This window comes from Juglans regia, chromosome 1 (assembly GCF_001411555.2).
Source record: "Juglans regia cultivar Chandler chromosome 1, Walnut 2.0, whole genome shotgun sequence".
NCBI lineage: Eukaryota > Viridiplantae > Streptophyta > Magnoliopsida > Fagales > Juglandaceae > Juglans > Juglans regia.
In genome coordinates, this window is record NC_049901.1 from 7,729,812 (window position 1) to 7,752,291 (window position 22,480).

Genomic DNA, 22,480 nt, shown 5'->3' on the forward strand with positions numbered 1-22,480 from the left:
TGAGTCTGTAACTCTGTTGCACCTCTTATTTATTACGAATCAATATCCCTCAAAAAACACCTCAAACTTACGTTACTTGGCCACTCCCTCGGCCTTCTAATAAAATAATAGACGATGTTGGAGTGCATACTAAATCATGTGTATTTTAAAATTTTAAATATGCATATCAATGTTTTTTTTAATATTAAAAAAACACACACAAATCTCCTAGGCATTACTTTTTTTTTTATTCTAAATTTAAATTTTAAAATTTGATAATATTTATTTAAATTATGATATAGTGTAAATACTTTTAAATAGAATTATTTTTTTAAACAAATAGGAGAAAATAAACGCTAATTATTTGGGTTTATGCGGCTAAAAGTTTCTTTTGATTATGTGCGTTGCCCCGTTTAACAAAATTGTAAACGAGTGCTCCTATCACTGGCATCGGTTGATGACATTCATACCGCGCACACTTCTGATCACCTCTCTCTCTCTCTCTCTCTCTCTCCCTCTCTCTCTCCTATTTAATCCATCCTCAATAACACACTCCACATGAGTTCACATCACACACACAACTAGGAAGAAAGACATCTTCCTTTCTCTTTGTTTTTTCTGTCTTCTTCTTCGTTGAGGCCGTGGTCATGGCAAAAAGGCAGATCTTTGTATCCATGGTCTTTGTTTTGCTTGTTGGGCTGGTTGGTGCAAACGAAGAAGAAGAAGCTGACAGGATATTACAACTTCCTGGGCAGCCTAAGGTCTCTTTCCAACATTTCTCAGGCTATGTCACTGTTAATCATGCTGTTGGCAGAGCCCTCTTTTACTGGCTCACCGAGGCTGTCCACGACCCCTTATCAAAACCCTTGGTTGTGTGGCTTAATGGAGGTTAGACTCTCTCTCTCTCTCTGCAAATACATAAATCTGGGTGGATACATGTCTACATATGCGTGCTTCAAACTTTTCAGCGTGAATGCAGTATACACGCAAGTAGTAATACTGTTTTGCCATGGTTTCAGAGAAAAATCTGAAGGTCACTTGTACGACTTTTGAGATGGTTCAGGGAAGTAATCAGAAGTTTTTTGAAGTCACTGTTATATTGCCCTAAGTGAATAGGATTCATCATGTCTAATATTGTTCTAATTTCTTTCTAATTTGTTATGTTACATCCTTAAATCATGATGTCATGTTTCATATATGTCCTGAAAACCACTTACTTCTCTCATTAATGCCGGCCGACATGATCGATACTGATTTTTGCAGAAATTTATTTTGAGCCTCTTGAAATTAATTATTAATTAGTTACCAATAATCTCAAAATATTAGTAAATGATTATGACTCTCTTAAAATGAAAAAGTGTATTAATCATTTTATCGATCTATATTATAATTGGAGCTAGAAAATATAATCTATATGCATCTTTGGGCTTTTTTTTTTTTTTTCACAAGAACAATTTTGATTTGCCATAAGTGTCGTTAATTCTTACACCCAAACGCACGTACGAAAGGGAAAAGGAAAAATAAGGACATAAAGCCCACATCAATGGGCTATACAACTGGCTAGCTAGGGGCGATGACATAACTAGATAGTACGTACATGCAGGCTTATATATTCATGACTCTAACTTCAAAGTTTCAAAAATTAGCAGAAGATGATGATCTAAACCCTAACACAAGGTAAAAAAAAAAAAAAAAAATTAGAAGGAAAAAGATCAGATCAATGCCACAAATTCTACCCCCCGCGCGCCCCAAATTTCATGGGACTACTGACGGAACGAAAGGAATTAATGCCTGGTAGCAACCACATTTATTCAGCCACAGCCCTTGCAGTTTCTGCATGTTGGCCTTTGCATGTCCGTGTGCAGTACCATGAATGCATATATATATATATATATATATATATATATATATACACAGCTAAAAGTAGTATAACTTGAAGTTTTTATCTGTTGCTAATTAAATGCCCCCATCAAGGCCCAAGTCGATCATATCGAGCACATGAAATAGAATGATGGATAATTAATACAGTACAAAAGGAAGTGGAAAATTTTAATCTCTGACCTAGCCCAAGTTAATTAAGCTTGATGTTAATTTTGCTTTATTTTTTTGAATTAGTATATAATATGTTTTGTAATTCTCCGTTCAAAAAGGACCAAGCAATTTAATTTAGGACTTTATAAGGGTAATTAAACGAAAATATTTCTTGCATATATTTATATAATATATTAGTCATCATCAAATTTGATTTTTGTATTTTCTACCCATAAAAAGACTATGGTAATTATTAGTACCGCATGCATGAATATCATAAATATTATTAATTAATTTGATGCACTTGCTGTGTTAATCAGGCCCTGGCTGCTCTTCTGTGGCATATGGTGCATCCGAAGAAATTGGTCCATTTAGAATAAATAAGACGGCCTCAGGTCTGTATCTCAACAAGTTCTCATGGAACAATGTAGCAAACCTCTTGTTCTTGGAAACTCCGGCGGGGGTCGGCTTCTCTTACAGCAACAGGACATCTGATCTTCTTGATACCGGTGACCGCCGCACTGGTTGGACTCCCAAACCCCTCTTTTTCTTTTTCTTTTCTCGCATCATCATTATTATTTCTTAATATTATGATTAGTTATTGGCATGTAGGCCATATTTGAGAGCCCAGCTGTACGTAGCAGCTTGCATGCACTCAATTATAATGAACTACTTATGGTCCTACGTACTCTATGCTGTTTGGTAAAAAAAAATTAAGATTTTGACCAACTGTTGCATGCATTTTAATATCATGGTTTCGAAGATTAAGATCATCCAATTGTAGAACATGAAGAGACATTATATATATATATATATATGAAGCATGCATAATTAATTGCATGTCTGTTTGGATTTGATAGATCTTTGCCCCACACTTAGCACACCTTGCAGACAACCTTTGCATAATCGATCAGCTTGGCCGCCATTCTAGAGTAATTTTTGTTGGGTTAAGAAAAGTATTGCACATGATGTTCTAGTTTAATGATGTGAGAAAAAAAAAATGAATATCATCATGATGATTTGAGTGATGTCTTTGAAATCGGGAAAAAAACAAAACAAAAGTCCATACAAGTACTGCAAAATTAGTTTGATAATTGAAGTGGTAAATTATAATTAAGTACTGTTCTTGAATAATTAATGAAGCCTCATAATATATCATTAATACTAGTTAATTGTTTTAATATGTAAGACATATTCGATCCATTTAGAGTATTAAGTAATATTCTAATTATCAGAGGTTATGATTTAGCCAGGGACTCCCTGGAATTCCTTATACGCTGGCTGGATCGTTTCCCACGTTACAAGCACAGAGAAGTCTATCTCACCGGGGAGAGTTATGCTGGCCATTATGTTCCTCAGCTGGCTAAAGAAATTATGACCTACAATATACAATCGAAACAGACGATTAATCTGAAAGGAATTATGGTATATTCAAATTATAATCTCTTCATGTTTCTATTTCCAATTTGCATGACTTCTTTTAATATACATAAATATATTCATCTAAGCTAGCTATATATATATATATTATATGGTACGTCTGATCGTTGATGAAATGCGCGCAGGTTGGAAATGCAGTCACAGACAACTACTATGATAACCTAGGGACAGTGACATACTGGTGGAGCCATGCCATGATCTCCGATAAAACATACCGGCAACTGGTCAACACATGTGATTTCAAGCGACAGAAGGAATCGGACGAATGCGAGTCATTGTATAATTATGCCGTGGATCAAGAATTTGGTTACATTGATCAATACAACATTTATGGACCCCGTTGCAACAGTACTTCTGGTGGTACCAGTACCGGTACTCGCCATACCATGAGATTGCCTCACCGACCCCGTCCGGTAATACTATACAGCGTATCTTAAAATATGACGCGCGCGATTCATGGCGATTCTAAAGTTTTTGTTTGAAGCTTTTTTTAATCTGTTTTCCAGATTTTCCGGCAAATGTCAGGGTATGATCCTTGTACTGAGAAATATGCTGAGATTTACTACAATAGGCCGGATGTGCAGAAAGCACTCCACGCCAATACAACCAAAATTCCTTATAAGTGGACTGCTTGCAGGTGAGTCCATAACAGGAGATTTGATAATATTATCGTATTGCTCAATCATTCTACAGCTATCGCATGCAACTCATAATTAAAGCTTTTTTTTTTTTTCACTTTTTGATCGCCCTTTCTAGTGAGTGTTACATGATGAGATATTGCAAATTTTTCATGATGCAGCGAGGTTTTGAACCGAAATTGGAACGACACAGATGCGTCTATTCTTCCAATTTATAGGGAAATGATAGCAGGTGGTTTGAGAATTTGGGTGTTTAGGTTGGCTTACTTGCTGCCCCCAACAAGTTGATATATATATTTTTTTTACCTATTCAGTTCATGCATTATTCTGAATAACAATTTTGTTTTCTTTTCTCGGGATGATGCAGTGGTGATGTAGACTCAGTGGTGCCAGTTACGGCCACCAGATATTCCCTTGCTCAGCTCAAATTAGAAACCACAATTCCATGGTACCCTTGGTATGTTAATAAGCAGGTAAGTAAATTAACTTCAATCCTCGGATTTTATCAGACAAGTCGATCCTTGTCATTGTCGTGTGTCTAATCTTGGTCTCCTCGGATGCTTTCACTAGCCCATGAAAGTAGCCTAGTAAAAGCAGGACATCTTAAATTAATATTCTGTGGCTTTAGTGTAAATGCCAATCTGAATGGGGTTTGGATTAGCTAGGTTGAGGAATGTCATGAGTTTAACCTTTACATTCTGATTTCCAACACCCTCATTTTATTTTCTTAGGTAATTAATCGTATGATATTATATACCTTCCCAACAGTAAGAGGGAATCCTAATTGTTAGCTTATTCATACCAAGAAAAGAGAAGTACCGCTACAGACATAAAAAGATTACATAAAGTAAATTTATAAACTGACGTGATTTTATATAATTCTTTAAAATCTACTTTATAATAAAATTAATTTTACAATTTGACGTGATATATCAATTTATGAGTTTATTTTTATATAATCACTTTGTGACTAAAATATTTTTCAAACAAATAACAACACAATATATGCCCAATGCGTATGTTTGTGACTTGCTCATTTTGCTACATGGGGTCATGGTTTTTTTTGAAGGTGGGAGGCTGGACAGAGGTGTATAAAGGGCTAACATTTGCAACAGTGAGAGGGGCAGGCCATGAAGTCCCACTTTTCAAGCCCAGAGTAGCCCTTGAGCTATTCAAGTCATTTATTAGAGGGGAGCCTCTTCCAAAGTCTTGAGAAAAAAAGATGTCTTTCCCATTTAATTACATGAACTTCTTCTAATTCTGTACTGTTGTTGGTATAGAGAAAGAAATGTCATTTTTAATGGCTAGGAAACAAATAGATCAAAACGATGTTGGGAGAGAGTTGATCAGATCACAGCCGTACGTTTGAACATGCAAATACAAAAAGGCAAATGTATTGGAAGCATCAAGGTTTTGTTTGTAACTATGCATTGGTTTGCTTTTCAGGTTGGTGTGGGGATAATCAATTATTGGTTTTTAGCTGTCTTTTTTCTTTTCTTTTCTTAATTAACAAGACCGTCCAATCTCATTTTGATCCTATACCCTATTGATTTTGCTGCCGCAACTATATATGTTTTTATTCAAAAAAAAAAAAACTATATATGTTTTTGTCACGAGTAGTACGTTTATCATTTTATGCTAATATAATTTTTGTTTTTTTTTAAAAAAAAAAATTATAATAAGTCCCCAATAAAGAGAATGTAAAATCAATTTAATGTGAAGGTACATCAAGAATTGATTAAAGATTTTGAAATAAGAAAGTTGACAAAGTAAAAGAAGGGGGACGCCACTTTAGTATTTTCTCTAGGAGAGGACAAAGACGAGAGACAAAAAATGATGAGTTCTCGTCACCTTTTCAAAACAAGATTAAGAAAATACTATAAAATATTTATTGATTAAAAGATTAAGGAGAAAAGAACATTAAACATTATATAATACTCCCCAAAAAAAATAAAATAAAATAAAACAACATTAATAGTTATTATTGAGAAAGAGTTGCCTATAGTTCATCACAAATACATGAGAAACGACTTCAATCGCTTGACATTATAAAGGCTACAATAGATGTTTTATCTCATCTCATTATTATAATTTTTTCAAGTTCCTACATAAAATATAATAAACAATTTAATTTTTTCAAATCTTAAAATAATAATAATATTAAAAAATAATATTCTAACAATATTTTATTTAACTTTCATCTTAATTCATCTCATCTCAACCCTCTATCCAAACGACACATAAATCTTATCATTCAAGTTCTTGGAAAGTTATATGTTGTTACCTGTCACTCATTCACCAAGAAAGCCAATGAAAAATTAGGAAGGGCGCTTTAAATTTTTGGTATGATAACTAGATGGAGAATGGTTCCTTAGCTCATAAAGGTTTCTGTGTCAACAATTCTCTCAACTTCAATTAAAAGAAGTTTGCTCATCGATTCGATGGAAAATACATATCCTCTCTAATTTGGGTGATATCACCCAGCTTCATGAAATTATTCACTTCCCTATCACTCTTAAACATGGTCACGATATTAGAGTTTGGAAACACTCACATGATAATAATTTTTCTTCTAAGTCTGTTTGGAAACTTTTTCGTAATATTAGAGCATTATGCCTTGATTTTTATTTGGAATCAAGTCCTCCCTACCAAAATTTTAGTCTTCGTCTAGAAACTATGGCATAATGGGATTTCCCTCGATGATAGAGTCCAACAATGCTGGATTCCCTTGGCTTCCAAATGCTTTTGTTGTTCTGATAGCTCTATTGAATATGATAACCATGTCATTTTAGACTGCTCTCTTGCGAAGAGCATTTGGTTTTATTTCTCTTCTTTTTTGGTCATTTTATTCTTGACTCTACCTGCTGGAAAAAACACTACTATTCATTGGTGGTCTTCCTTCAAAGGTTCTGACCAATTCAATTTACTTGCTCATTTATTACCATCTCTTATCTTTTGAAATTTATGGTTAACTCGTAATAGAGCAAGATTTGAAGGTCTTAATACTATTGTCATTACCATTATTGGTAAGACTAAGAAGTGGCTTCAGGACCTAAACCCTTTGCTTAAGCCTAAAGATATTGCGTCTAACTTCAATATTAATGTCTCGAGTTTTTACATATCTCACGAATCACCATTAGAGCAAAAGGACATATCTTGATCAATTGAATTCCCCCTCCCTTAGGCATTCTTAAGCTGAATATTGACATTATTTCAAAAGGTAATCCTAGGCCTGTTGGTTGTGATGGTAGTTTACATTTCAATAATTACTCTAACATTGCTGGGTTCTCTTGTTTTTTGGTTGTTGATACTAACACTTTTGCAGAATTGTCTGCATTTAGATTTGGTTCAACTTTGTTTTATGACATCACTGATTGAGACTAACTCTCTCATTGTGGTTAATTGGCTTACTAAAGGCTCATCTCCCATTGGGTTTACTTAATCATTTGAGATGATATTTTACATTTCAAGAATGATTTTTCCTTTAATATTAATCATGTCTATAGAGAAGATAATATGCTAGCAGACAATCTAGAAAATTATAGTGTTGTAGGACATATGATAAGTTTTTCATCTCTATTTCAACTCCCTGAGCATATGATTGTCATGTTCTCTTTAGATTGTGCAGGTCTTCCTATTATTAGCACCAAACTTTATAGGTTTTTACTTGTTTTCTTATAATATCTATATAAAGTCTTTATTTTTTTTAGGAACTTGAATTTGGGCCTTTATTTCTCTCCTTATAACTCCTAAGTTTCATTATATGTACAAGGTGGTCATCTACCATAAGCGAGATTAATTAATAAAATTAGGGTACTGTACCCTTAAGAAAAAAAGAGTTGCCTATTCCATGTGCATATTATTCTACATATATAATAGAACAAGTCGATATTGTATTATTTCAAAATCAAATATGAAAGGACTTGGTCTCATCTTTACTATATAATATTGAACTATTCAAGGTCTTTTTAAAAATAGGTCAATAAATTCATGCGGTATTTAAAAATATTTTATTTGTAAGTATTTATTGACAAATCAAACACACGGTTAATATCTAACACATCAATAAATATAAAACAATATTTTATATTTTATAATTAATATGTTCGTCATAAGAAGTATTGTTTTTTAATTGTGAGCCAGCCGGCATAAGAAGTATATGCTCGTAAAGAAAAATATACCCAGGAGGGTGGAATAAATTTAAGAATAGTTTATATGAGATAAGGTGAGTTGAGATAGTTTTAAATGAGTTAAATAAAATATTAATTTTTAATAATATCATTATTTTAATATTTAAAAAATTGAATTATTTATTATATTTTATATAAAAATTAAAAAAAATTATAATAATAAAAGGAGATGAAATAAATAGATTAAAAGTATTTATGTATCTTAATCGACTTTGTTTTTCTTTTTCCCAAAGAATAATCCACTTTTTAATCATTGGTACGAAATATCTGGCTCCTTTCGATCGAAACGGAATGTAAGTGCTACGAAAAAAAGAAGAAAGAAAGGACAAAAAAGAAAAGAAAAACGTATGGGGTTGAAATTGACAGAAACCAGTAAAATGGAGAAAAGCAAGGGCCTTTTGTTCTGAGATTGGTGACGCTTGTCAAGATACAGCGTTTCTTTCAGCGTTTTTCTGTGTCATTCCGCGTAGACTGAAGAGGGTCAAAGCCACGAACTTTGCAAGAGAAAACAATTGCAACTTGCACACATCAGGATTCGACTAGAAAAATGGGTCTGAGTCAGAAAAACAGAGGGAGATCTGCCAATGAGATTGCAGCCCAAAAGCTCGCACCTAAAATATCTTCTTCTTCCCCGGGTTCGTAGCTCCATCAAAGTCCGCTACTTTGTTCTCTCCGTACACTATCTTTGTTCTATGTACACTTTCACAATCTGAAGCCGTAGTGGAGTTCTTTTTGACTGCTTTCACTGCTTCCAGGATTGTCCGTGTTCCGCTCTCTGTCACAAACTGCCCAAGTCCAAGTTTCAAGGAGGTAGGCTTTATCTGTTCTTGCCTTGATTAGTATACTGCCCTTGATTCGAACTTGGATATTTTCTTGTATCTAATTATTCATAGTAGTTCCTATTGATCTGCAAGCTCTGAAAATATTGGCCTTCCAATGACCTGTCCCTTCATTCACCCTCATCTGATTTCACTCTCCTTTCAGTTTTTTTTTTCTGTTCGGATTCCTCTATTTAGTATATGCTTGATTTGAATAGAGGTCATGTTATTGTTTACAAATGCATGAATTTAAATCTGAATTGTTTTTGTCTTATTTTTTTATTTGTATCAAAGGTTCAGTATTTGATATTTTTGGTATTTCGGATTTCAGATAGGGTTTCCAAAGCCCTTTTCAGAACGGTGGTAAGGATCGGAGAGGAGTGAGAAGGCTCTAGGAGTCTTTTCTTGTTGAATTTAAAGATCTCCTAGTCGGCCTTTTGCTTTTTGTTTTGACCCCTGCTTCTTGTTGGCCATGGGGGATTGTGAGATTCCAGAACTAGAAGGAGAAGAACACTTAATTGCAGCAGTGAAACACATTGTGAAAGCATTGGGGTCAAAAAAGAACCTTACAGATGATGCAAGGAAAATTTTGGCTCAACTTGGCACCCAGTTGTCCACTATGACTACAACTATAGCGAATGAGACAAAGGATGATAAGATAAGTGAGATTGAAGATCTCCTTAACACTGTTGAGGAGAAGATCATGAGTTGGGAGGACGATCAGTCTATGATATGGGATTCAGGACCAGAAGAAGCTTCCGAGTACTTGAATGCAGCGGGTGAAGCCCAAAAATTGACTGAAAGATTAGAGAGGATGTGTCGAAAGAAAGATGATGATGAATATAATCTATTACAAAGGGCTCATAATGTTCTTCAGAAGGCAATGGAAAGACTCGAGGAAGAGTTCAGGCACATGCTTGTTGAGAACAGGCAGCCTTTTGAGCCAGAGCATGTGTCTTTTCGATCCAGTGAAGAGGATGTTGTGGATGAGGCCTCAATTATCTCTTTTGGGGATGAGTCAATTGAAGACTCAATTCATAGAGACACCGTGAGCAGGGCCTCTGAGGATTATATCATTGATTTGATTAATCCGGATGTGATTCCCGACCTCAGATGCATTGCCAAATTGATGATCAGTTCGAATTATGATCGGGAATGTTACCAGGCCTATACCAGTGCTCAGAAGGATGCCTTGGATGAGTGCCTCTCCATTCTTGGAATGGAGAAACTAAGCATTGAAGAAGTGCTGAGGATGGAGTGGACTAGCTTGAATTCTAAGATCAAACACTGGGTACGAACAATGAAGATCTTTATGCGGGTCTATCTTGCTAGTGAGAAATGGCTTGGTGAGCAAATTTTTGGGGAGTTTGGACCAGTTAATCTAATTTGCTTTGTTGAGGCATCCAAGGCTTCAATGTGGCAGCTTCTAAATTTTGGTGAAGCCATTTCTATAGGCCCTCATCAACCAGAGAAGTTGTCTCGAATTCTTGACATGTATGAGGTGCTAGCAGATCTTCTTCCAGATATAGATGCTTTATACTCGGATGAGGCTGGTTCTTCAGTTAGAATCGAGTGGCACGACCTTCTTAGTAGATTGGGTGATACTGTAAGGGCAACATTTTTTGAATTTAAGAACGCCATTGCATCAAATGCATCGATAAACCCTTTTGCAGGAGGTGGAATTCACCATCTTACCAGATACGTCATGAATTACGTCAAGTTTCTAACTGACTACAGTGAGACGCTCAATTTGCTGCTCAAGGACCATGATGCAGAGGATCCGAGTTCACTGTCACCAGACATGAGTCCAACTATGGAGGAGGAGAACAAAAGCAGGAATTCTTCAAGCGGGATTTCCCCAATGGCTCATCACTTTCGATCGATTGCCTCAATTCTGCAAAGCAGCCTTGATTATAAGTCCAAGCTATACAGGGAAGCTTCGCTACAGCACTTCTTCTTGATGAACAATATTCATTACATGGCTGAAAAGGTCAAGGGGTCTGAGCTGAGGCATATATTTGGAGATGAATGGATTAGGAAGCAAAACTGGAAATTCCAACAGCACGCAATGAATTATGAGCGAGCTAGTTGGAGTTCAATCCTCTCTTTGCTTAAGGAAGATGGCATTCACAATCCTGGTTCAAATTCTATCTCGAAAACCCTCCTCAAGGAAAGGCTCCGGAGTTTTTATCTTGCTTTTGAGGAGATATACAAGACCCAAACAGCATGGCATATCCCAGATATTCAGCTCCGAGAAGATTTACGAATCTCAACATCCCTCAAGGTCATCCAGGCTTATCGGACATTTGTGGGAAGACATGCCATTCACTTATATGACAAGGATATTAAATACAGTGCAGATGACCTAGAGACTTATCTTTTGGATTTCTTCGAGGGATCTCCAAAATCATTACAAAATAACTCTAGGAGATGATAAGCAAGTTGGGTTTCATTCCAGTCTGTCCATGAGTTCCACTGTGCCTAGCATCTGTAATCAATCTTGCAAGACTGAAAATTATCATATTGTATGCCATTTGTTACTTTGTTCTGGTTTTAACAGTGTAGTGAGCATAAACAATTGAAACTAGCTTGTAACTTCCGTTTTTTAGCTGGATGAAATGAAAACTAGCTTGTAACTTCGGGTTGCATCTATGCGCTTATCATTTGCGAGAGATGCCTAATATTTAAAAATAATAAAAATAGAGAGAGATCTAGAGATTCCGACAATGTGACTAGATATATGATAAGAATAGGCTGCAACGTCCAACATATGAATTAGGTACAGATGATGGCGCCTCAGTTTCGTGGCAGCACAGGACAGATATCTAAGGGGCAGGAGTCTTGGCTCAAGTTGAAGGTCTTAGAAAAAGAACAAGGCCCTTTTAGAGACCTAGAAATGGGTATGAATAATGGTACACAGAGACCTCGAAAGAGCATCTAAAAAAGTAAACTTTAGCATTGCGTATAGCGCGGTGGATAGATTGAAATTTCAAGAAATAGAAGTCAAACATGGAGTATGAATATGTATAGGACATTGAATACACTCGTCATTTTGTGAAAAGGATGTCCTTTGGCATATGTGATGGTTGTTAAGATATCGCTGTCGAGCGGGATTGAGTATCGAGGGGGACGGAGAACTGCTTCTGCTCTGTCCCACCATTTATAAGTTTTTCTGCAACTTATAAACTTCTGTCGATTAGATTTCTTCTTTTATCAGTAAACAATAATTTAATTGATGATATAAATAATAGGAATAGTCTAGATACACAGCTGTCGAATTAAATATTTTTCGAGACACTGTATTTGGATCTAAGGATTGCAACGTGGTTTCTGTGGCCGAAGTCAGCTTTGAATTTTTCTTTTTCTTTTGAATTTTGGATGCAACCTGGAAAGCATATTGATTTTCGAGGATTCTTTGGTTGGATTATAATAGTATATGCGGGAAGTGTACGGGGAGTGCTACAGAAGGTCCTTGAATATTAACAAGCTGAGTTAGTGATCCAGAAGATTCAGCTGCTGCAGTGGTGTCAATGACATCAGGCGAGGATTACATCCTTTAAACAAAAAAAAAATCAAATTGTTAACACCGTGTTTCATACGCCTTTAGATCAAATTCCAGCAACTCAAATATTCAGAATTGAGCTTGTGAAAATAGATAAAAAGGTAACTAGAAGAGGGAGGCCTTGGAGTCAGGAGTCTCCGATTCCAAAGTCGGTAAAATCTCTTAAAAGTTTGTAAATAAGTTTGGAAGTTAGTAAAGATTCAGGTAATATTGAACCTTGCCATCACATGTTTTTTTCACAAATTTCATCATTCAAATGATTAAACTTAAAACAATTTTGAAGTCTGAAAACCCCTTCAATTTTCCATCTAATAAAATAGATTTATTTCAAGTCTGTGTCTATCATAACAGATTTTCAGTTATCTCAAGTGAGTGTTTAGCCACATTATTCACACCCATTATGTGGTTGAATAAAACTTTTAACAATTTTAATTATTAAATCTAAGTTATTGAAGGAAAAATAATGTCTGCAATAGACTAAATACATTAGCATTTTTTATTTAATAGTCTTATGACTTTCTGGTTTTCTAAACTCATACGTTTTTAGTTTCTTAATCAATAGGTTCATAAATTATTTAATATTACACAATATGACAAGAGTATCACTATAAATAACTAGTGATCTCTCATTTGGAAGTAAGGAGAGAGAAGAATTTTGAAATCAACGTGTTGCATATGATTTTTTGTTTAATAAATGGAACTATTTTTGTGCATATTGGCGGGTCTCCTAGTTATTACATTAGCAGGGTGAAGAATATAATTAAGCCATGTTTTGGGATAAATAAACAGACATCAGAGAGAAAGAGAGAGAGAGAGGACGAAAGAAAAAAAAAAAAAACTAACTTTGTTTGAGGCCTTCCAACACAGACTACAGCAAATGACATTACCAATTGATTAGAAGATATTCCTATTTGCACAAAAGCATATTAATGAACACCTATACTCACATTGTAACAAGAATGCACCAGAGATCTTCTCGTGGCCTGCCAAGCCTCCAATGACGTCCATAAGCAACAGATCTTAAAATCCAAATTGCTACTCAACAAGCAGTCTCACATCCCAACATCCTTGCACCAATAGCTTCAGACAAACCGACCACGCTAGGAAGGCTACATCTTACCGTGAACTTAACATTCACTCAAACCGAGTCCTTCTCATTGCCAACAATCGATCAATCTACATGGCCTATAATTTATAAAGCCCAGAAGGGCTTTCGAGCTGCTAGTGCACTGGAGCTGCCACTAGGCGGTTCTTCGTAGTTTTCCTCAGGGTCGTCATCCTCCTCTCCATATTCCATCAGCTTGAACAAAGTTTCTGAAATAACTAATGGTATCAGACACGTTTTAAAATTAATTAAATGTGTGATTTGCCAACAGAAGCATACAAGCAAAATGCTCCTGCCTCTAATAAACAGCAATTACGTCTTGTAGTAGTCACGAAGCTACCAACCAGAAGCGGTAAAAACAAAGCAAGATAAGTTTCTATTCTTACCAGGAACAGAATCTGACTTTGTTTTATTCAGAATATTATTCTTGTCATCCCCTTTAATAGCATGCGTTGACAAAGTAAACTTTGGCGGAGGTGGTGGTGGTGGTGGTGGTGGGGGCATAATTCTTGGCCCGGGAGGTGGCATTCCACTGAATGATGGCTGGACCAACTTCTTTGGGGCCGGCATAGTTGATACATCTCTAACACCGAAATCGGCTGATGACTCAGCAGGCTTTAAAAATTCTGAACCCTGCAATGAGTAAGAAAAGGACAATCCAACCCTAATTTTTCAACAACAAAATTTATATTGTATATGATGTCAAATAAATAGCAGAAAACTCCAAGTCAGACTAAAAATTCAGAGCTATAACACAAAAGAAGATGGTAGGACGCAATTGGGAGAAAAGTACACATGACTGGGGTTGAAATAGAAGCCCAGCACCAGAAGATAAGGCACCATATAAAACACTATTAGTGACATGTATAACTGTGACTTAATTGAGTATCAAATCCCTTTTGAGTAAGCTTGAGCCACCAACACAGATGTTAGCTTTGATGAAAACTTTCATTTTACCACTGCATAGAGCAGCCATATCAGTTTGACCGAGTAAAGTCAAAATGCAGTGATAAAATTAAGGGTTCCTATATGTACTTGATCAAACATCATGAAAATGGTTCTGGAATACAAATAATCTATTCTGCAAGTAATAAATTCCAAGGACATCAAAATCAAAGCTCACTTTGGTTGTGGCAGAACCTCCTCTGAAGTGGTAGGTTCGCTGCCCATATTGGTGGTGGCCACCCGTTGAGGAAGCCAACATTGGATTTATGGTACAATAAAGGGATGATTGGGGAACGAGATGAGATGAGAAATCTGTTAATAGTAGTGAAATAGTTTGTGAATAGTAGTAAAATGGTTTGAGTTATGATGTTTTATGGGGTTTTGGAAAATGAGAGAAAATGTTGAATAAAAATATTATAAATTTCAAATACTGTTAGAATATAATTTTTTAATATTATTTTTGTTTTGGGGTTTGAAAAAGCTTAATTGTTTTTTGTGTTTTGTTTGGAAGTTTGAAAAAGTTGTAATGATTAGACGAAAAAATTGAAAAGTGTACGTTTAAGAGGTGTTTGGATGTTGAGATGTGATGAGATGAGATGGGTATTTTGAAACAATTCAGGTCAAACATACAAGATAAAACCAATCCACATATCTATAATTGAACCCTGATAAAAAGCTCAGAAGCCATAATCGCCCCAGCCATCACATCTCTACAACTGAAAACCCTGTGAAACATACAAACCAACGACCAGATAGAGAGGTCCAGGATCGACGTGTTAGCTTCAAAGAAGATCAGAGAAAATACCTGGAATAATAAGCACTGAAAGTCAGCATAAGAACCATTTGAAGTAGAGAATGATGTTGATGTTCAAGAAAACCTAACTACATAGTAAACACATATATCATTTGTAAAAATGGATCACCACAACAAAGCTACAAAGTAAATACTTGATAAAGGAGTGGAGCTATAACACAGAAAGGTCCTAACAATAAACTAAAATCAGACTTGCCACGATGTCCCCCATCAAGACTATAGTTGGCTTACTGGCAAAAGCAGCGAGCTACTGACAAACTTATCATCCTTCGCTCAATCAAAATCAATCCCAGTCCCATATTGCAAAAAAGAACAACTCAAATAGAGTGGTAAAACTAGGCTTTATAAGTGATTTGAGAAAAGCTTCAAATTGACTAATCTTTTGGGGTATAGCGCAGATGTGGCTAGCTCTTTCCCAGGGTAATTACATATGGTAGCAGATGGTAACATACCAATCCCATATTGAGAAAATGAAAAACTCACGGAGTGGGTATAGGTAATAAAGATACTCATATGTGCTAAATTCCACATTAACTACTTGTTAAGGAAAACTGGACTTTAAAAGTGATTGTAGGATAGTTTCAAATGTATCAGTCGTTACGGGGTTATAGCGCAAATGTGGCTAGCATTTTTCCGAGTCACTGCATTGACACACAAAGTACTAGTCACAACGGATGCTATAGGCCTATTATGGTATCCATAGATAGTGTAGGCCTGCAATAAACACCAACCCAAATTGGGACAAGAATATATGGGCCAGAAATGAGTTTCTCGAGCACACTGTTGCAGTTGTGAGATATTCAGTCCAAGCAAAGGGTTAAAATCACAAGAAAGAATCTCCAAATTGAACACGACATTCCCAAATCTAATCCTGGTATACTACTCTCAGATATCCTCCAACATCATATATCAGAATCAATAATTTTGTTTTTTGATAAGTCATATCAGAATCAATAATTACATATTTGAATCACAAATCTCCACTATTCTGGTACTAGACTTTAATGAAAGAAGCAGACAATATCTTAAATCTACATGATTGTATTCCAGAGGCAGCAAATGTAAACCTCCCTTAAGCACGCACGCGCATGTGAGAGAGAGAGAGAGAGAGAGAGCATCACACAATCTGGAACGGTAAGATTATAGAGTACAATATGGTTATTGCCTTATTTGCTCAGTATGTTACTCTCTTTAAAATCACAGCAATGTTTAACAAATAAATCTATACTAAAAAAAAAATTATGCCTCACATATCTGAGGAAACCTAGTAGGGATATTCCACTGATACCTGATGGGATTTTGCAGTATACATTGAGCCAGCTGGTAGTTCCTGAAACTTTCGCCTCTGTGGAGGCCGTTTCTCCTTCTCAGGATTGGAGCTTGCAATTGACTTCTCTTTGCTTGGTACTGGTGTTGCCATTCCAGAAGTGACAGGAGAAGGTAGCTGCCTAAGTGCCAGGGCAACTTGTTGCAAGGGTGTGGCTTGAGGATATATCCCACCATATCCGCTATAGCTCGTTCCACCAGATACTAAAGGCTGGGAATACCCAACCACATTTCCTTGAGACTGCCCAGAGTGTAAATACCCACCAGATTGTGATACTGTCCCCAGAGAAAAGACAGGAGGGAGCCCAGGGACTCCAAGTGGGGAAACAAGGGAAGCTGGTGAAGAACCCATAGTTGTAGCCGTCAAACCAGCAGCAGAACTTGTATTTACTGCTAATTCGTTCCCGGCACTCTGACCTCCAGCCAATAACTGCTGTGGAGGAGGAACAGCACTGTAAACCTGCTGTGGGGGTGGAACAGCACTATAAACCTTACATGATGAAACCCTAAAGAGTTGGAACCACAGGTTATTTTCCACTAGAAAGAACAAGCTAGAGTGCAAAACAAAATGTCATTTACCAAGATCCACAATTGTTTCATCAAACCAAATATTCATCAGAACTCTTTTAGGTACCACACACGAGAGAGAGTGAGAGAGAGAGAGAGAGAGAGAGAGTTTAAACTACAATGTAATATAAAAGGCCATGTCAGTAATAGTTTGGATGGAGTAACACAGAACAATTTACACCCAGCTTGACTTAAAAGGTAATTACCTAGACGTGCCACACTCTGCACTGATTGTATCCAACAAGTTTTCTGCCAAACGCTTAGCATCTTCAAGACTTTTTGGATTATTGCTTGACAAGAATAAATGCAGTGGTTGCTGCCCTTCTGCAAGCATTATGGAAGAGTTTAGACATCAAAAGGCCTCCAAAAAGGATCGTATTGCAGACAGCCAGATTGTACCTTCTCCCTGTGTGCCTTCAGGGTCCCCTGAACCACAACCTCGTAGAGAGACAGTTGCCCCTGTTTCATTCATAATGTGATTTATATACTGGTCCTGCATGCACAAAACCAAACCACCACCAACAAAAAAAACAATCTCTCCCAATTGCATGGAGATGTCAGAGAAAGCTTCAAACATTAGAATCCCTCATCTTCATCAATGTGTCATGTAAACTTCAAGATAAACAAGGAAAAAAATACCAGCACAACTTTAACAGAAAATGGAGGCATATATTAGGAATGCAAAATTAATATTTACATGTAGCATTAATAGAACAATTGGTGACAGATAACAAAATATTCGTAAAAGCCATGAACAACCCAGATTATCGTACGGTATAAAACCAAACCTCAAAACCAGTGATCTATATATTTTTAACAGAAATGTAACTCCCTATATATACATGTAAAAACAAAGAAACAAGCAAACCAAAGAAAATGGAACTAGCTCTATATACAGAGAAAACAAAAGAGAAACAAACTAGCCACAAGAACATTCTGCCATAGTTAACCTATCAGAAAAAAAAAACAAAAACAAAAAGAGGAGAGAAGGAAGGGAAAACAAAAGCATACATTTGGTCCACGTATACGAGCAGCGATGTTCAATGATGGGTCTGGGTCAAATCCCAGAAACACACATGCGCTCAGTGCCTGATAACCCAATAATAGAGAATTCAAATGTAGTGTTGATGCCCATTAAGGCAACACAGACAAAAGCTAGCATCGCAATGCATGCCTACCTTCACTCCAATGTTCATAGCCAGATGAAAAGTGGAAGGAGCTGGCTGTAAAATATGACCTTGTCTCAGCATTTCTTCAACCATGGCAGCTGCACGATCAACTGCTAGTATCCGTTCAGCTGTATCTTTTAACTGTAGAGGCAATCCACCGTTACAATGTAACCAAAGGCATGTATAGATTGCCTAGCAGTGTTAAATATTAAGAGGGATATTTCTCCATATCTTAAAAATAGGTTTATACAAAGGAGCAGTTAATTAACCCTGGAGGACATAGCCCATGTGACCCACATTATTCTACTTTTTCTAGTTTCAAGATATTATGTGATATGATTCTTCCACCATCAGGTTAAAATTGCAGATTAATTTTCTTCTTTCAAAGTTCAAAACTAAACATGTTTCTGTACCAAACCACAGGGTTCACACTTCATTTCACTAACTATGCATATCAGGTCAATCATGTTTAAACAGACAAAAAATGCATTACAACTAAACAGACTTCAAACTATTTTACCAATTTGTAAAGCACTAAATCATCCTTACATGAACCCCTGCAGATATGTGAAGATATAGCGGCTTCTCCCCATCAGGTGGTGCATTTGGTGGTTGATACTTTCCCCTAAAACAGAATCAGATTATGCAATATATCTATGAAAGGAAAAACGCATAACTCCTTTTAAAGGCCCGCATACCTAGTTATAACTACAGCACCAGTGAACTTTTGGATCTGCAAGTAAATTATGTTGATCAATCTCATTGAATAAAAAAATGGAAAAGGAAGCATTCCACTCAATTTAAATTATAATAAACCAATTTTTCAACCAAGCAAACCACTCACCTCCTCCTGTGTCTGGCGTTTTGTGAGCTTGTAACGAACAGACGACTCGGCATCGTTTATGACAATTTCTCGAGCTATTAACTCATCTTGGATCTTTGGCTAAATTTATTCGTAGACCAAGGGAAAAATCAGAAACGGATGACAATTCCAGATAAACAGTACACACATGAGGGATAACTTTGAAATAAATAAAAATAATACTATTCATTTTATAAGTAATCAAAATTTTACTGATAAAAAATGACAAATCAGTATCAGTAAATGGAATATGCATGTGTACTTTAAATAGCCAATGCATTAAATTTATGTCTCTAATGCTGTTATATTGCATTCTTTTTTCAGGAAGTAGTGGATGTACAGCAATCTTCTGAAAGCTCCATTAAAATATTTTTACTTGCTGATATGTAACCAATGAAATTAAAAGAAAAATGTTCCACAACAAAAGCAAACACCTTGTTGCAGCAGGGTGACGGTGGACGCAAATAAATCTTAAATTTGGGCAGTAAGTTAGGACACCAAAACTATATATTTAAACTAATGAATATAATAAAAACACAAAATGGGAAGTTATACAATGCAAAGTATAAACTAAAAAAATGAATGGGAAAAAAACAGAGAAAAGGGGAACATAATAGAAGTTTTATAGTCTCCAAGTTTGGCCGCACATCTTGCTGTCATTTCTGTGCATTGTACATATTCCTTCTGTTTGTATACCAGAGCCACTTGAATTAAATTATAATAGTATGATATATCCTGATATTAGCAAAAGTAATCAATCCAAATGTCGTTGTAAAATAAATATTATTCCTTGCCAGACCAAAAACATGCATTTGCTATACTTCCTTCAATTAGAGCATATATATAGTTTTCAATGCCCCACATGTTTCAAATAAAGATATAATGTTACAAAAGAAAAAATTTTCCCACATTCAGTATGTATTAAGCTAAAATATAATTCTAATTTTACTTATCAATAATATAATTCCAATTAAAAAGTAAAGATCATAACAAATAATGCATCAAAGTTCAAACAACATAGATATAGTGAAGTCATGTATGCTACTGCATCTCGCTAGGCTTACTTTTAAAGCAATGGTGGCAGTGTGTTGTATTGAAGATGCCTGAAGCACCTGGGGTACTGTTGCATAGCTAGCAGGAAGCGAATTCGTTAAAAGTGAAGCGGAGATTGGAGCCACACCAGGAAGCACAATCACTCCGAGGGGTCCCATGTTGCCCAGCGGGAGGACTCCAGGTGCTGCCAAACCAGCTGAAGCCAAGGACTCTGCAGGTTGATCCCACTTTCTCTTCTTTCTGTAACAAATGTTAGAAGTTATGGTGTTGCATCCCTTATCTAAACTGGTTAGTGACGGAGCCACAAGGTCAATAACAGTAGCATCACTAAAGTAAAATATGTGAATTTGTACTGGATTGGTGTTATATGTGTAAGAAGGTGGGGAATCGTTGGATCATCTTTTACTTCATTGTGAGGTGGCAAGGACGTTATGGGTAGAGATCTTTAATAGAACGAGCATTGCTTGGGTAATACCCAGGAGGGTGGTCGATTTGTTTGCATGTTGGCAAAGATGTAAGGCCTATTCACATATTGAGGATGTAGGGAGGATGATTCCTCCATGTATCATGTGATTTTTATGGATTGAAAGGAATGGTCAAAGCTTTGAAGATAAGGAGCGTTCTTAGGATGAGCTAAGAAGTTTCTTCTTCCATACTTTATTTCTTTAGGCCTCACTCTTGTGTACTTAATGGAGCTTGCTTCAATGATTTTCTTGTATCACATTCTATCTCCTTATTTTGTAACTAGGTGTATGCTGTTTGTATACCTCATGTGTACTTAGACTATGCCTATTTACTTCTATCAATAAAATGTCATTTTACTTAGAAAAAAACGTGAATTTGTACATACACCTTCATGCTTAAGACACTGTAAGGCGACAGAGTTCATATGCACCTTTCCTCATCCGAGTTTTCAATCCCAAAACAATTTGAAGAGTATCATGCAAAGCAACATAATTTGCGAGTAATCATGTGAATTTTTAACGTTCAATTCAACAACTTACCTTTGCATCTCATGCAAAATTCAATGTGAAAAAAAAGGCACCATTTTAAGGATATGTTCTTCCTCCCAGGCAACCCTTGACATTAATATTTCACTGAAATCCGACGACAACGAAAACCCCCCAAAACCCTCACTTTGCCCTCGTTGAGAAATTAGATTAAATTAACAAAGAAAACCCTAGAAAGTCAACTATCCAAAATCGAAGACAAACAAAGCCAATTTATGAAACAAGAACTCGAATCTTTTACATGGGGATGGGGGCGGGGACCAAAACGTAGTGGAAAGAGCTCAAGAACGTTAGAATTGATTAATTTTGAACCCAAAGAGAAGAAAGGACAAGAATTGAAATAACAAAAAATCCGTAAAATTAGGGACATTCGTGGGATTAGTCTGCAAAGCGCACAAACCTTTGCCTGGTTTGTGAGGCGTCCTCGGAAGAGATCTTAGAACCACCGTCCTCCGTCATGTCGTTATTTGTGGTTTGATGCAGCTTTTTCTTTTTTCTTTTTTTTTTTTCTTTTTTTTTTTTTTTGAGCTTTCGGTTTGATGCAGTTAATTGAGGAAAATGGAAGCGACAGGTTACTCCATCGGAGAACTTGAACTGGGAACTCAATTACCGCCGCTTCGACGGTTTCAAGACTTTATCCCATGGTTCCTGCTACTTACTATTATCTCTCTCTCTCTTTTAATATTATTTAAATATTTTTTAAAAAAAAAAACGACTATTTAAAAAAAATACACAAACAATATCTTTGTGAGGATTAACTAGTATTTTTCTTATACTATACGAAATTAATTATTTTGTATTTTCGGATCAAGCTCTGAATTGAAAATATTATTTTATAATATTTATTATAATTCGTATAAATACTTTAAATAAGTAATAAATATTATAAATCTCACCCCTTAAAATATTTATCTCTTCTAGATGAACCTTTAAAATTGACAGACATAAACTTGACATGACATTTTTATATA

The 22,480-nt window shown here is 35.9% G+C and overlaps 3 protein-coding genes across 7 annotated transcripts; 2 read left to right on the top strand and 1 right to left on the bottom strand.

The window, feature by feature from the left end:
* Nucleotides 1–526: 526 nt before the first annotated feature.
* LOC108988086 (serine carboxypeptidase-like 25) lies at nucleotides 527–5,508 on the top strand. Its single transcript, XM_018961193.2, has 8 exons — nucleotides 527–867; nucleotides 2,331–2,534; nucleotides 3,260–3,435; nucleotides 3,576–3,863; nucleotides 3,957–4,087; nucleotides 4,250–4,345; nucleotides 4,456–4,561; nucleotides 5,158–5,508. Exons 1-8 carry the CDS (start codon nucleotides 627–629, stop codon nucleotides 5,299–5,301), a joined length of 1,386 nt encoding a protein of 461 aa, XP_018816738.1. The 5' UTR covers nucleotides 527–626; the 3' UTR covers nucleotides 5,302–5,508.
* A 3,157-nt stretch (nucleotides 5,509–8,665) lies between these two features.
* Nucleotides 8,666–11,744, top strand: LOC108988083 (exocyst complex component EXO70E2-like). Of its 2 annotated transcripts, XM_018961187.2 has the most exons (3): nucleotides 8,666–8,913; nucleotides 9,034–9,088; nucleotides 9,428–11,744. In XM_018961187.2, exon 3 carries the CDS (start codon nucleotides 9,569–9,571, stop codon nucleotides 11,528–11,530), a length of 1,962 nt encoding a protein of 653 aa, XP_018816732.1. In that variant the 5' UTR covers nucleotides 8,666–8,913; nucleotides 9,034–9,088; nucleotides 9,428–9,568; the 3' UTR covers nucleotides 11,531–11,744. The 2 variants fall into 2 exon arrangements, with proteins under 2 accessions (XP_018816732.1, XP_035548551.1); XM_035692658.1 differs by having other exon boundaries at nucleotides 8,666–9,088.
* A 1,745-nt stretch (nucleotides 11,745–13,489) lies between these two features.
* On the bottom strand, nucleotides 13,490–22,164 carry LOC108988084 (protein RIK-like). Of its 4 annotated transcripts, none has more exons than XM_018961189.2 (12): nucleotides 21,910–22,164; nucleotides 20,511–20,739; nucleotides 19,429–19,527; nucleotides 19,283–19,317; nucleotides 19,134–19,209; nucleotides 18,594–18,725; nucleotides 18,427–18,504; nucleotides 17,815–17,908; nucleotides 17,622–17,739; nucleotides 16,811–17,354; nucleotides 14,150–14,396; nucleotides 13,490–13,972 (listed from the first exon to the last, which is right to left on the bottom strand). In XM_018961189.2, exons 1-12 carry the CDS (start codon nucleotides 21,966–21,968, stop codon nucleotides 13,851–13,853), a joined length of 1,833 nt encoding a protein of 610 aa, XP_018816734.1. In that variant the 5' UTR covers nucleotides 21,969–22,164; the 3' UTR covers nucleotides 13,490–13,850. The 4 variants fall into 4 exon arrangements, 3 of the variants coding, with proteins under 3 accessions (XP_018816734.1, XP_018816737.1, XP_018816735.1); XR_001995615.2 differs by lacking the exon at nucleotides 13,490–13,972 and adding an exon at nucleotides 14,887–15,020 and having other exon boundaries at nucleotides 14,300–14,396; XM_018961192.2 differs by lacking the exon at nucleotides 13,490–13,972 and having other exon boundaries at nucleotides 14,292–15,020.
* Nucleotides 22,165–22,480: the final 316 nt, after the last annotated feature.